Genomic DNA, 14,078 nt, shown 5'->3' with positions numbered 1-14,078 from the left:
CTAAGACCTGATCTCTTATGATCCTTTTCTGTCCCTGCTTCCTCAACGCAGGGTCCATTATAACCAGATTTTCTACTTGCGGTCACAAGATGATCACTGCCAGGACCACTGGCCACCAGCTTCTCTCAGGAAAGTGAGTACAAGTGAAAAGCATCATCACTAAAAGCCCCAGATCTGGTGGGCTTGGTTACCAAGGTCAGAAAGGGACTCTTCACCAAGACTCAAGAATTACCAGCACAACTACCCTTCATAATTGGTGGGGAACCAGAACATGAGAAATGAGAGTCAGTGGGTAGATCACTTCAGAAATAGGGACATTTCTCTTTAGAATAGAAGGATAAGAGGATCATTGCAGTAAATACACAGGCTGAAAAGATGAGTGGATGAATTCTAGGCAAATAAGATGGAATAACTTCAGCACTCAGAGATAGAGAAAAAATAGGACACATTGAAAGCAGAGAAGTGCCTGATAGGAAGAGACTGAGATTGGGGTCCTGCCTGTAGCAGGCACCATCAGGATCCCCAGCCTGACTCCCATCACTAAGACTGCAGCCCCTAAGGCCGTACACTGTGCTCCTGGGGCCCCTCAGCAGCCCCAAAGGCACATGTCTGCAATGGGTGCTGCCCCCTATGCTTGTGCCTGCTATAGCTGGTCTTCAGGTGATGGAGCTGCTTCCTGGTTTGGCTGTTGAATAGGACATTGAGTGTGTTGTGAACTCATGATTAATCTAGACTTCAAAAGACAATGTATCCTGTTATATCAGGCACCCACAATATCTTATGGAATATGTATGATATATGAGAAGATAAGGAAGATATATTTAACAAAATCCATGAGTTTAAGAAAGTCTCCAATTAACAAATGCAAAGCTTCCAAGTATTAAATAGCTATAAATAGCAAAGCTATAAATTAAATAGCTTTTATATTCTAAAATATTGTATCTAGTTTTCCTATTACATAAAATCCAAAAAAGTGAATTTTGAATTTAGACAACTTAGTTATAAATATTATTAAATGTGCTTTTAATTTTAAAAATTAAAGTGATTAGATTTTGAAGGTCAATACAAGAATATAAGTTCAACTGTGAATTAAACTTGTTGACTTCCCAGAACTGACCCATGCTGTTGCTTACTCAGAATCCACCAGCGAAAACACATCAGTATGATTCAGTCCTCAGATCACAAGTGTGCTATGCTAGTGATTCACTTGATATTTTCAGTTAAGTACCAAAAATTTAAACATTAATAAGCTATGCCTTATTTTACATCTTTATTAAAATGTGAAATTTTGAAATATGTGCATCAGCTGAAAGATTCAAACCAGGTAATTGAATGGGCATAGCCAAAAGAATGATAGAAGCAGATAGTATGCCTTCAGATTCTTCTTGAGAAGTCAGAATTTTCAAAAGGATTACAATGATGAGACAAATATTATAATACGTATAAATATTGCATGCTTTGTTCTCATAGTAATTTAATCAGGCTTAAGCAATTTTTTAACAAGCATTATTATATTTCAAGCCTATTTTTAAATACCAATGTTTTCAAATGTTTCAAAACTCATAATACTTGTAACAACTTGTAGGCATACTTAACCACATTCCATGAAATACACACTGTGAGGGGCTTTGTATCTTAATTCTTAATTACACTGAAGAAAATAGTGATGGACAGTTTTTTTGTTTGTTTGTTTGTTTGTTTGGCATGTATCACATCAAACAAGCAGATTTTGTGGAGCTGTATTTCCTACCATTGTCAATTATCATGAGTAACTCTAAGGTTTGGTTCCAACAAGACAAAATAACAGGATAATATCTAATAAACCTGTTAAAAGCCACATACAAGTATGAAAGTGTTGACATGCCTCAATAGGGAGGATTGTTCCCAAACTCCTCAGTCTCACCATCTCAGGAAATAATCTCTATTATTTTTTTTTAATTTGTGATTAAAACTTATTTTGTGGCTGACCCTGTATGACCACCTTGAAAACAAAACCTCTCTAGGAACATGTGCATATTTCCAGTTTGACAATACTCTCTCTGCTCAGTCACTTTGGCTGAAGGCATCTTTCCCATGATGACCCCTCCTTCAGATCTGAAACAACTCCAGAATCTCTCTCCCTTCTTTCACAATCTCCTTTCTTTCCTTTCATACCTTCACTGGGTTGTGCAACATTAGCTGTGTGATCTTGATCTAGAGACATCTATTTCTTCAACTAGGAAACAGGATGATGAGACTTTTCTTTCAGCAGTATTTGTAAGGAATGTGATGCATATTATGAATACAATTAACTTTTTCTTTAAGAAATAAAATGGATAACTCTACATATTGAAAGAGTGAAGGGTTAACTGAAAAGTGAGAAAATATGTTTGACTGAAACTCTTCAAAGAAGACTTTAGAAGGAAAGAAGAAGAGATGTAAAACAAGAATAGGAGGAAGATGAGATGTGGCACAAAGAGGAGAAAATAGACACAGCAATGGAGGCAGGGACTAAGAACACACTAAGGTTCTGTTCTGTGTGTTATTCTCTTCAGGAATTTCTTCAGAGCAAGTTTGACGTCCTTATTCCTCAGGCTATAGATAAGGGGATTCAGCATGGGGACCACATTGGTATAAAGCACTGAGAAAAATTTCTCCTGACCCAAAGACCCAGCAGATATTGGTCTGACATAAGTGAGCAGCCCAAATCCATAGAAAATGCCAACAGTAATTAAGTGGGAGCCACAGGTGCTGAAGGCTTTAGACCAGCCCTTAGCTGATGACAGGTGAAGGACATTGAAAAGAATAAGACCATAAGATATGCATATAATGAGACTAGATACTATGACAACTATGCCCACACCAATTGAAGACACAAGCTCATTAGCATAGGTGCTACTACAGGAGAGCTGAAGCAGAGGGTAGATGTCACACATGTAGTGGTTGATGATGTTGGAATCACAAAAGGTCAGCCTGATCATGCACCCAGTGTGAGCCATGCCACCTGCAAACCCCAACATATATGAAGCAGACATCAGAAGAGAACACACCTGAGGGGACATGGTGGCAGTATACTGTAGGGGCTTGCAGACAGCCACATAGCGATCATAGGCCATGGCTGTCAGCACATAGCACTCAGAGCCAACAAAGAAGGAAAAGAAAAATAGCTGTGTCATGCATCCTGCAAAAGAGATGATGTTCCTCTCTGAATTAAAACTCATGAGCATTTTGGGGGTAAAGACGAATGAATAGCAGAGATCAATGAAGGACAGATTGAAGAGGAAAAAGTACATGGGGGTATGAAGGTGAGAATTCAGGCAAATGAGATTTATCAAGCTCAAATTCCCCACCATGGTGACCACACAGTTCACCAAAAACAGAAAAAATAGAGGCAGCTGAAGCTCAGGTTGGTCTGTTAATCCCATCAGGATAAACTCAGTCACCAAAGAGTCATTTTCCACAGCCATAAATCTCAGAGAAATGAGCTGTAAGAACAAGGGTAAAGGTGACAACAGCCGTGTACCCTCAAACTTTGTCTGCAGAAGGAGTTCTGGATATGCTTGTTTCCAAGATGAAGGCACAAAGCAAGGTATCCACGAGCTTGAACTCCTAACAAGATTCCCCAGGCCTGAAAGTCTAGACTGTCATACCTTCTTCCCCTTGCCTTGCTCAGCTTGAGTTTAACTGTGCAGAGGATGCTGGTAGACCTCCTAATGCCTCAGCATTTCCTCCCTCTGACATGGTTTACTTCAGGCTCACATCAAGGGCTGGACTTGAGTTATATAATTGTGGGTTTGGAAGGAAATTAGTAAGTCTGGGATGATTCCTTTGCCTTGAGACTTCACTTTGCTGGGTCTTGAGGGTCCTTTGTCCCCACTGAACTACAATAGACATAGTACCTAATGATGAAGGAATCACCAGCCATCAGCACCATCCTCATTCTTCAACAGGCTAGAAGCGATATTCTGGGAAATCAGCTGTGACTTCTACCTAAGAATTTGCCTAGAAGGTCCTCTTCTCTTGCAAAAAAGAAAACAACAACCTCAGATAAGCCTCCCAAACAGTCAGTTAGCTTCAATGGGAATGAACTTCAGGTCCTATATTTCTGGTGAGATTGATCAGAAATGCAGAGAATTATCCCCTCCCACATGATTTTCCCTCAAGTTAATAAGACTCTTGAGGGTAGAAATTAATGAGCCTGTGTTTATATCCCATATCATAGACCTACTATTGGATCCTCTCATACTCAGTGTTCTACTCAGCTTCTATTTCACAAGAAAAATTCCTAATTCCCAGTGCAAAGGATCATTTATTCCAGGCATGCAATGGTGGTTCAATGTAAGAATATCAGTTAATGTAATGCATTACATTGACAAATCAAAAGGAAAAAACATCACATGGTCATCTCGACTGATGCTGAAAAAGCATTTGACAAAATTCAGCATTCATTCTTGATAAAACAAACAACAACAACACTTCAAAAGGTAGGAATATAGGGAAATTTCTGCAATATGCTAAAGGGCATTTTATAAAAAACCCACAACTATAATCATACTCAATGGTGAGAGACTGAAAGCTTTCCCTCTAAGTTAGGGTACAAGACAAGAATGCCCCATGTCACCACTGTTACTCATCATTGTGCTAGAGGTTCTAGCAAGAGCAAATGGCAAGAAAAAGAAATAGAAGGTATTCAGATGTCAAAGAAAGAAGTAAAACTTTCATTATTTGCAGGTGATATGATCCAATACTTGGAAAATCCTGAGAAATCTACAACAAAGCTACTTAATTTAATAAACAAATTCAGCCAAGTAGTGGGACACAAGATCAACAACATGAAAATCAGTAGTGTTTCTATTCACTAGTAATGAGCTAACTGAGGAGGCTATTAAGAAAAAAAATTCCATTCACAAGCAACTGAAAGGATTAAATACCTATGAATAAACTTAACCAAGGATGTAAGGGACCTGTACTCAGAAGCTACAGAATATTGTTTAGAGAAATCAAAGAAATCCTTCATAGGTGGAAAGACATTAGTGTTCATGGATAGGGAGGTTAAATTCACAAAGATGTCAATTCTACCCAAACTTATCTACACACTCAATGCCATACCAACCAAAATTCCAACACCCTGCTTTTCAGAATTCAAAAAGTTAGTTATCAAATTTATTTGGAAGGGAATGGGATCTCAAATAGCCAAAAACATCCTTTAAAAGAAGAATGAAGTAGGAGAACTAACGCTTTCTGCCTTTAGCTTAATATAATCCCCCAGTGGTCAAAACAGCATGGTAGTGGCACAAAGATGGACATGTTGATCAATGGAATTGAGTTGAGAGTTCGGGAATAGACCCTCAGAGCTATGGTCACTTGCTTTTAAACAAAGCCCTGAATCTACTGAACTGGAACAGAATATCTCTTCAAAAATGGGGCTGGATATGGTTATCCATATCGAAAGAGATGAAAGAGGACCCCTACCTCACACTCTATACAAAAGTTAGCTCAAAGTGGGGAGACCTAAATAAAAGAGCCAATATCATTAAAACTCCTTGAAGAAATTATAGGAAAACCTCTTCAAGACCCAAGTGATAGGAGGTAGCGTCTTAGACTTTACATTCAAAGCATACGCAACTAAAGAAAAAGTAGATAAATGGGATCACCTCAAGACTGAATACTGCTGTGCTTTGAAGGACTTTGTCAAAATGTTTAAAAGGCTGTCAACACAATGGAGAGAATTTTTGCTAACCATATATCTGATAAAGGTCTGGTATCCATTATAAAAAAAAAAACAACTTACAACTCAACAATAAAAGGACAAACAACCCAATTATAAAATGGGAAAATGATATGAATAGACATTCCTCCAAAAAGAAAATAAAAATTATTTAAAAACACATGAAAATATGTTCATCTTCATTATCTATTAGGAAAATGAAAATCCATATCACAGTGAGATATCATCCCACACTTATAAGAATGAGTACTATGAAGCAAAGAGGAAGCTACAAGTGTTGGAGATGATATGGAGAAATAATAGGATTTATTCACTGCTGGTGAAAGTGTAAAATAGTACAGCTACTGTGGAAGACAGTTTGGTGCTTCCTCAGTATTCTGGTTTTAAAGGATTTATGTTCCCTAGAAAAGCCATGTTTTAATCCTTATCCCATTCTGTAAAGACAGTCATTTCTTCTGTATGTTGAAAACTTTAGATTATCTCCATGGATATGTGACTCAATCAAGTGTGGGCATTACATGATTAGGTGGAGATGTGTCTCCACCCATTCCAGGTGGGTCTTGATTACTTTACTGGAATCCCTTAAAAGAGGAAGTATTTTTAGAAAAGCCCTGAGATTCTGAGAGAGCAGAGAATGACGACAGAACAACAAGAGAGAAAGCCATGAGATTCCGAGAGAGACAGAGTCCACCAGCCAGCGACCTTTGGAGATGAAGGAGAATGCCCCTGGGGGAGATTCTTGAAACAAGAAGCCTGGAGAGGAAGCTAGCTGATTCCATGTTCACCATGTGCCTTTCCACTTGAGAGAAAAACCCTGAACTTGATTGGCCTTCTTGAATCAAAGTATCTTTTTCCGGATGCCTTAGATTGGACATTTCTATAGACTTGCTTTAATTGGGACATTTTCATGGCCTTAGAACTGTAAACTTGTAACTTATTAAATTCCCCTTTTTAAAAACCATTCCATTTCCAGTGTACTGCATTCCAGCAGCTAGCAAACTAGAATACTCAGAAAACTAAGTAATTGACCTCCCAATTCCACTATAAAGTACATACCCAGAAGATCTGAAAACAGGGACAGGAACAGACATTTGCATACAGATGTTTATAGCAGCACTATTTACAATTAGCAAAAGATGGAAACAATCCACATGCTCATCAACAGATTAGTGGATAAATAAAATGTGGTATACACATATGATGGAATATTATGCAGCAGTAAGAAGCATGCAATAAAATGGATGACTGCTGACATAATGCTGAGTGAAATAAGCCAGACACAAAATGACAGAAATTGTATGATTTCACTAATATGAACTAGAATATGTAAACTCAGAGTCTTAAAAGTAGAATATAGAATACCTAGAGATAGACAAATGCTAAAAAAGGGGGAGTAGTTACCTAATATGTTCAGAATGGATAACAAGGTTGAATTTAAAATGTTTGGAAATAGAAATGCGGTGAGGGTAGCTCATTCTTGGGAATATAAGTAATTGTTCTGTATTATAGGTTAATTTGGTTGAAAGGAGTACTAAATTTAATTAAGTTCTTGTATGAACTAATACAAATGTACAACACTGTTACAAAGAATTAATAACAGAGTGGTATATGGGAAAATATGTATTGTAAGCTACAGAGTATAGTTAACAATAATACTTTAAATTCTTTCATCAACAGTAACTGGTGTACTACCCCATTACTAGGGGTCAAAAATAGGGGGAAATAAGGCATATGGGTGTGTTGTATTCCTTGTTTGTGTCTATTTGATAATTTTCTTTTTGGAGCAATGAAAATGGTATAAAATATAATGTGATGATGATTGCACAACTAGGTGATGTACTGTGAGACATTAATCGTATCTTTGGATGGAATATATCAAATGTGAATACATCTCAATAAAATATGCAAAAAATAATATGTACATTGTGCTACATTTCACGTTTCAGCATGTGTGTTTAACTTTGCCAAAAGAATCACAGAAAAGATACACTAGAAACTAATAAGTTTATTTACTACGCAAAATAGGTGAAAATGAGGGGAGAAATTGGAGTGGAAACTAGATATACTCTGATCATTCCTCTCTCTATGGTTCTGACATTCACAACCATTTTAAAGTCCATATATTAAAAGAAAAAGAATAATTAAAGTCAACCATGGTGCTTGAAAACTTAAAATTAAATACCAGGTTTCACAGAGATCTGAGTTATCTATTTTGAAATTACTAGAACTGAGTAAATAAGTGATAATATTAAACATATATTGAGCAAGAAAATAGATGTAAACCACCTGTTAATAACAAAAAAGAAGGTTCTTACAAATAAGAAAAGAAAGGTGTAGTAGAATGAACATATTTGTCTTGGTCTGAAATTGATGATACCAATATACACTCATAATTTTTAATATATATATATACATAAATAGACATACAAATTCATGTATTATATATCTCTGCATACATGTGTTTGCAGAGATCCTTGAAGCATTACCTCTGCAATAAGTATAGGTATACCTAGTGCAGGAATCTAGGATTCAAAATACCATTTTCTGGTACAAAGACCAAGAAGTGGTAGAAGAAATGACAGAATTTGGGGCAAGGATGTCACTGAAATAACTTGTGTTGCCAGAAAATAAGGAAATACTCAAGCAATTAGAAGACTTGCCAAAAGGACATGAGTCAGTCTGAAGGGAGCCTAATGGCTAAATGTGAGAGTATTTGAACAATAAAAGAAATAGTGACCATAATGGATTATAACACAATATAAAATATTGCCTGTGAGCACACTATATATATATATATATATAAGAGGAATGAATAGATAGATGAATATGTAGATAGATGGTATGTTGGTCAGTCAGTAGGTTGGTAGGTAGATTAAAAGATAAATAACTGATAGATAAGGCAGATGTAAGTCTTCCTTACCCTAGAATTCCAATTAACTTATATGGAAGAAATGAAAATAAAAAAATCATGCTTTGACAAACATTTCACTAATAATTCTTTCAAGCGAGTATCACCATTGAATGCTAATATTCAGGAGCAAAGGCTGATGAGAAACAGGCAGTTAAATGGTGAAATATAAGGGTGTGTATATGGTAAGAGGATAAAGATTTTAAAAATAAAATTCATGGAAACACCCTATACAAACAATGAACCCTATGTCAAACCATGGACTACAGTTAATAGTACAAATAGAAAATGTGCTATCGTCAATTGTAACAAGTGTTCCACATCAATGCAATGTGTTAATAATAAAATGGTGTATGGGAATCCTGTATTTTATGTATGATTGTTCTGTAAACACACAACTTTCCTATAAACTAAAACTGTCTATGGCAATAAACTGTGAAGTGAATGTCATACATAAAAAGTAGAACTGATAAGCTGTCCCAAAATGAAGAAAACTAAAAAGAGGTAACAATTAAATGCAAAGTCTGGTTGGATCATGGACTGTAAAAAAAACAAAAGAAAAAATTGGAACAATTGTTTATGTTTGAATTAAGGACTGCATATTAAACAACATTAAATTTCGGGTCTTGATAATGCTACTGTAGTTATAACAAGAAGTGGTGGAAGAACATAGAAGCATTCTTTACATTATTTTGTCCAAAGCAATTGTAAATAAGATGCTAAAAATAAAAACAATAAATGCTATTATTTTTGATAACATACTACAGACCTCAAAAACATTACACTCTAAAATTATACTTATTATTGTTCTATTTACATTTGTTATATCTTACTATTATTTGTGATAATAAATATTTTATTATTGTTATTTAAACAACATAATCCAGTTCAACTATTTCTTATCCACCCAGAAAAGCTAATACATAAAGCAGGCAAAGTACTGGAAAATAAGGGACTATAGCCTGTAACCTAAAGATGTTTATTGTCTTGTTGGGGTAGAGTTAAGTTCAGAAATGTTTCTAGGAAAATAGCTTATTATCATTAATATACATCTCTTTTATGATAAACATCATTAATAATAGAAATGGCTAAAAAGTTTTCTCTGATTTAGTATGCAGTATTATTCTTTGTGAAAAATAAAATTCACATAAAGAAACATATGCTCTTTTGCAAAATATTAGATGCCACTGATAGAGTAATGAATGCAATTTTTATAACGTAAAGCACCTTCTGCCTTTATTATAACATGATATGTCATTTCTCCTGAGATACGTGATATTTCTCCTCTAATCATCCTCTGTAAATGCTATTTGGCAATAAAGTGTGGAACAATAAATGACTCCTTCATTACTGAATGCACTCTAAGGTTGGTGACTGTCTGCAGCAGGCAGCACGTGGTACAGTTTGGCCATACTCAAAAAGGAACAAGAAGAGTCAGAATAACAAGAGGTAGAGTGGTAAAAAAAAAAAAAATAGAAGAAAAAGACAAAACTGGGGAATACGATTGTACTTTAAGCCACATTGACAGCTTATAACAAAGGAATTTCATCAAATCCCACTGGTAATTCCTTTAAGGATATTGCTAAAATGGGACTGTTACTATTTTCCTTGGCACTCATCACCGGGGATGAGTGAGTGGTGGTGTTAATTCTACCCCGGGGGATAGAGATCTCACCACATTTGTCCAGAATAGGAATATGGCATTGTGCCTCTGCGATGTCTACAGAGAACCTAAATAGTTTATTTACTTATTTACTTATGTATATGTACACACACTTTTATCAATAGGTAAATAATTTTGCCAAAGATACTGCAAGGAAAAAAAATTAAAACACTCTAGCCTAGGTGAACATGATATATATATATATATATGTATATATGGAACTTTTGTGAAACCCAAGGAGATTAACAACTTGGTCCAGGAATGGACATTTAAACCAAAAGAGAAGTAACTAGCAACACTTAGCATCTAAAAAACAAACAGGTCAATTTTATCAAGGATAAAACTCATATATTTAAATCTTGAAGGGACATCAGACAAATGGTAAAATAGTAATTATTATAGAAAAATCATTTGAATTGTCCCTTGATAGAGCATGTCTTGGTCTTCCAGGGCTGCTATGGCAAATACCTCACAATGGACTAGCTAATACAGCAAGAATTTATCGTCTCATGGTTTGGGAAGCCAAAAGTCCAAAATCAAGGTCTCAACAGACCCTGATTTCTCCTGGAGTCTGAATCATTCTGGTGGCAGCATGTTGGCCATGACTTATGTGTCTACCTCTTACATATGGTTCTACCTTATTTTCTGACTTCACCTGGTTTCTCTCTTTGATGCACTTCTGGCTTCTTCTTAGTGAACCCAACTTTCCAATGCTTAAAGAACACCATATGCGATAACACACTGAAACCAACAAAACCGGTATGATTTCATTGTTCCCAGTTCCTCCAGCCCTGTTAACTTTACGTTTCCTCAACTTCATATAAACTAAACCATCAATATACACAGACAGATCCTGTGAGCTCCATGATATTTCTGGGATTTCTCATAATGGAGATGTCAGGAAGATATACAGCATTTCATCTTCCCATTATTTGACATTCTAAATGTTAACTCTAGTTTTGCTTACCTGTACCATTATATTCTGAATATTTCTATTCTCTTTCAATTTGATTCCCCCAAAATGTGGCCAGAGCTCTTCTTCCTTCATTCCCTGACAACTACTAATGGTGTAGTCATTACAAGATGTTAATTTTATTCATGTATTTATAGACATTGTAGTATAATGACAAAATGCCTCTCTCTGGTCATAAATTCAGGGTGAAATGCAGTTTCTGAATCCCTACTGACCACCTCCTACAGGGACCTCTCATTATTGACCAAGTGGCTTTTGGTTCCCAGCCTAATGGGCATTGCTGGTCTTCTAAAATAAAAATACTCTCTTAAAAAAAGTGCCAGCAAACATTCAAAATGCATTTTGTCTCATTTTGCAGAACTCAGTTTTGTATTTGAGACAATCACTTCTAAACTACACTAAACTTAAAAACCTTCCCTTTCCCACAAAAAGAACTATCAAACTATTTTCATACAAAAAAGAGCAAAACCATTCAAAGAAATCCATGTAGGCCTCTGGAACAAAGTGTAGTCAATTTCAAAACATAAATGTTTTCTCAAATGTCATGTCTACAAAAGGAATAAAAATAATAAAATAAAATAGAAGCAATGTATAACAGAAAAGAGCAATAGTCTTAAATTCAGGAACCTAGAATTCACTCAGGAATTAACAAATAGCTGTGTGATTTTAAATATATCATCTAACTTTCTAGGTTTAACTTTCTTATCCCAGAAATAAATGTATATTGACCATCTGTTTTGTACTTGTTTAGGTGTAAATAATAAAAACTTTTTATAAAGAAGCAACATGCAAAGTATCACTTCTGTGAATAGGATTTGTTATTGGTAGTCTTTATGGAACCTTCTATCTCTGTGATACACTAACATTTGCAAGAGACATATTCCTGCTTAGTAGAGGATAAAAAGACAGGAGTGGAGGCATATTGCTTGATTTATGCTCCCAATGGCACAGAACAACATGCACCAGCATCCCCGTTCCCTCCAAAGACAATATGTCACAGTATTATTACTTTATTCAATAATTGCAGAAACATTCACCATACTCCAGGAGAGAAAAAAAATGATCAAACTGACAATGTAAATAGAGATATAATAAATTCCTTCCTTAATGATATTTCCAAACAGAAAGAGAGGCAAGAAGGAGAAGAAATCGTGCAAATGATGAGGAAAACAATATCTACTCTAAAAAACTAGAAAGAAATTATTGAGAAAAGACTTAAATTTCTTCACCATGATAATAAAGAAACATGGCAGGAACGCTGCCACTAAATATATTGCAATTAAACACACTGAACCCTTTGTGAAAGCATACCAGCACAGGAGATCCTTTTGGTGATCAAAATATTCTATGTAGAGTTTTTCTCAGGGCAAGTTTAACATCTTTGTTCCTCAAACTGTAGGCTAAGGGGTTCAGCAGAGGAACCACATTGGTGTAAAAGACAGAAGAGACTTTTCCCTCATTCATAGACCTGGCTGAAGATGGCTGAAAGTATGTAAATGAACCTGATCCAAAGAACAGAGAAATGGCTATTATGTGAGAACTGCAGGTCCTGAAGGCTTTGGATCTGCCTTCAGTAGAACTGATGTGGAGGATGCTACAAACAATAAAACCATAAGAGATAAAGATGGTGAGACTGGGCACAAAGACATTGATGCTTCCCATAATGAAGACCACCAGCTCATTGACATGGGTGCTTGTGCAGGAGAGCTGGAGCACAGGGAGGATCTCACATAAATAATGGTTGATGGTGTTGGCATCACAGAAGGTCAGTCTTAGCATGCATCCAGTGTGGGCTATAGCATTTGAAAATGCTATGAAGTATGAACCAAATACAAGGTTGGAGCATACTTTAGGGGACATAACAATGTTATACAAGAGTGGATTACAGATGGCCACATAGCGATCATAGGCCATTGATGTCAGCACATAGCACTCAGAGATGACAAAAAAACAGAAAAAATAGAGCTGTGTCATGCACCCCTGGTAAGAGATAATATTCTTTGATAAGAAGCTGGTCAGCATTTTGGGTGTAAAAACAGAAGAATAGCAGAGGTCTATTAAGGACAAGTTGAAGAGGAAAAAGTACATGGGGGTTTGAAGGTGGGAATTCAGCCCAATTAGCATTATCAAGCCCAGGTTTCCCAACACAGTGATAATATACATTTCTAGAAACAAGAAGAACAAAGGGAGTTGGAGGTCCGGGCATTCTGTTAATCCCACAAGTATAAATTGAGTCACAAAAGAGCCATTTCCAGGAGCCATTATTCTATAGGGAATCTGTTGGGAATAAGAGAAGAAGCTTGCATTAGAGTATAATCTAGATCTTCCCAAAATATCTCCTACCACATAAGTGGGCTGGACAGTGTAAATGTCTTGGACCCAGAGAATCTGCCTTTACCCCTGATACCAAGTGATGCCTATTTCCCTTTATTAAAGCCCTTAAAGGTAGTTATAGTAATGAGTACTTAGAGCTTATGCCACATTGTGAAGACAAGTGCTTCCATGGGAAAATATGACAGCTAGAAAAATCAAAAGAAAAAGAGAGAAGAAATATGGACCTGGACAAAATCCCTCTCTCTCATCTCATCATCTGTTCTTTCAAATGAACCCTCCTGCCAACAGTAAAACCAGAGAAAGAGGGCCTGAAAACTTGGAGCTGGCCTCTCATGCAGTTTAGACATTGTTGCATGACCATGAACATGGTTTCAATATTAAAACTGAGGGGCCAGAATCTAGGAGAAGTCCAGTAGCTGCCCTAAGTCAAGTGTAAAAGCCATTCGTAGAGAAGTGAGAGTTCCCTCCCTGTACAGGGAACTTATACACTGAA

The 14,078-nt window shown here is 36.2% G+C and overlaps 2 protein-coding genes across 2 annotated transcripts; both read right to left on the bottom strand.

The window, feature by feature from the left end:
* Window positions 1-2,501: 2,501 nt before the first annotated feature.
* Window positions 2,502-3,470, bottom strand: LOC143643200 (olfactory receptor 8C8-like). Its single transcript, XM_077111959.1, has one exon. It carries the CDS (start codon window positions 3,444-3,446, stop codon window positions 2,502-2,504), a length of 945 nt encoding a protein of 314 aa, XP_076968074.1. The 5' UTR covers window positions 3,447-3,470.
* Window positions 3,471-12,586: 9,116 nt separating this feature from the next.
* On the bottom strand, window positions 12,587-13,522 carry LOC143643199 (olfactory receptor 8B3-like). Its single transcript, XM_077111958.1, has one exon. It carries the CDS (start codon window positions 13,511-13,513, stop codon window positions 12,587-12,589), a length of 927 nt encoding a protein of 308 aa, XP_076968073.1. The 5' UTR covers window positions 13,514-13,522.
* Window positions 13,523-14,078: the final 556 nt, after the last annotated feature.

Source organism: Tamandua tetradactyla, chromosome 8, assembly GCF_023851605.1.
Source record: "Tamandua tetradactyla isolate mTamTet1 chromosome 8, mTamTet1.pri, whole genome shotgun sequence".
Taxonomy (NCBI): domain Eukaryota; kingdom Metazoa; phylum Chordata; class Mammalia; order Pilosa; family Myrmecophagidae; genus Tamandua; species Tamandua tetradactyla.
This window is presented reverse-complemented; position numbering and strand designations above follow the sequence as displayed.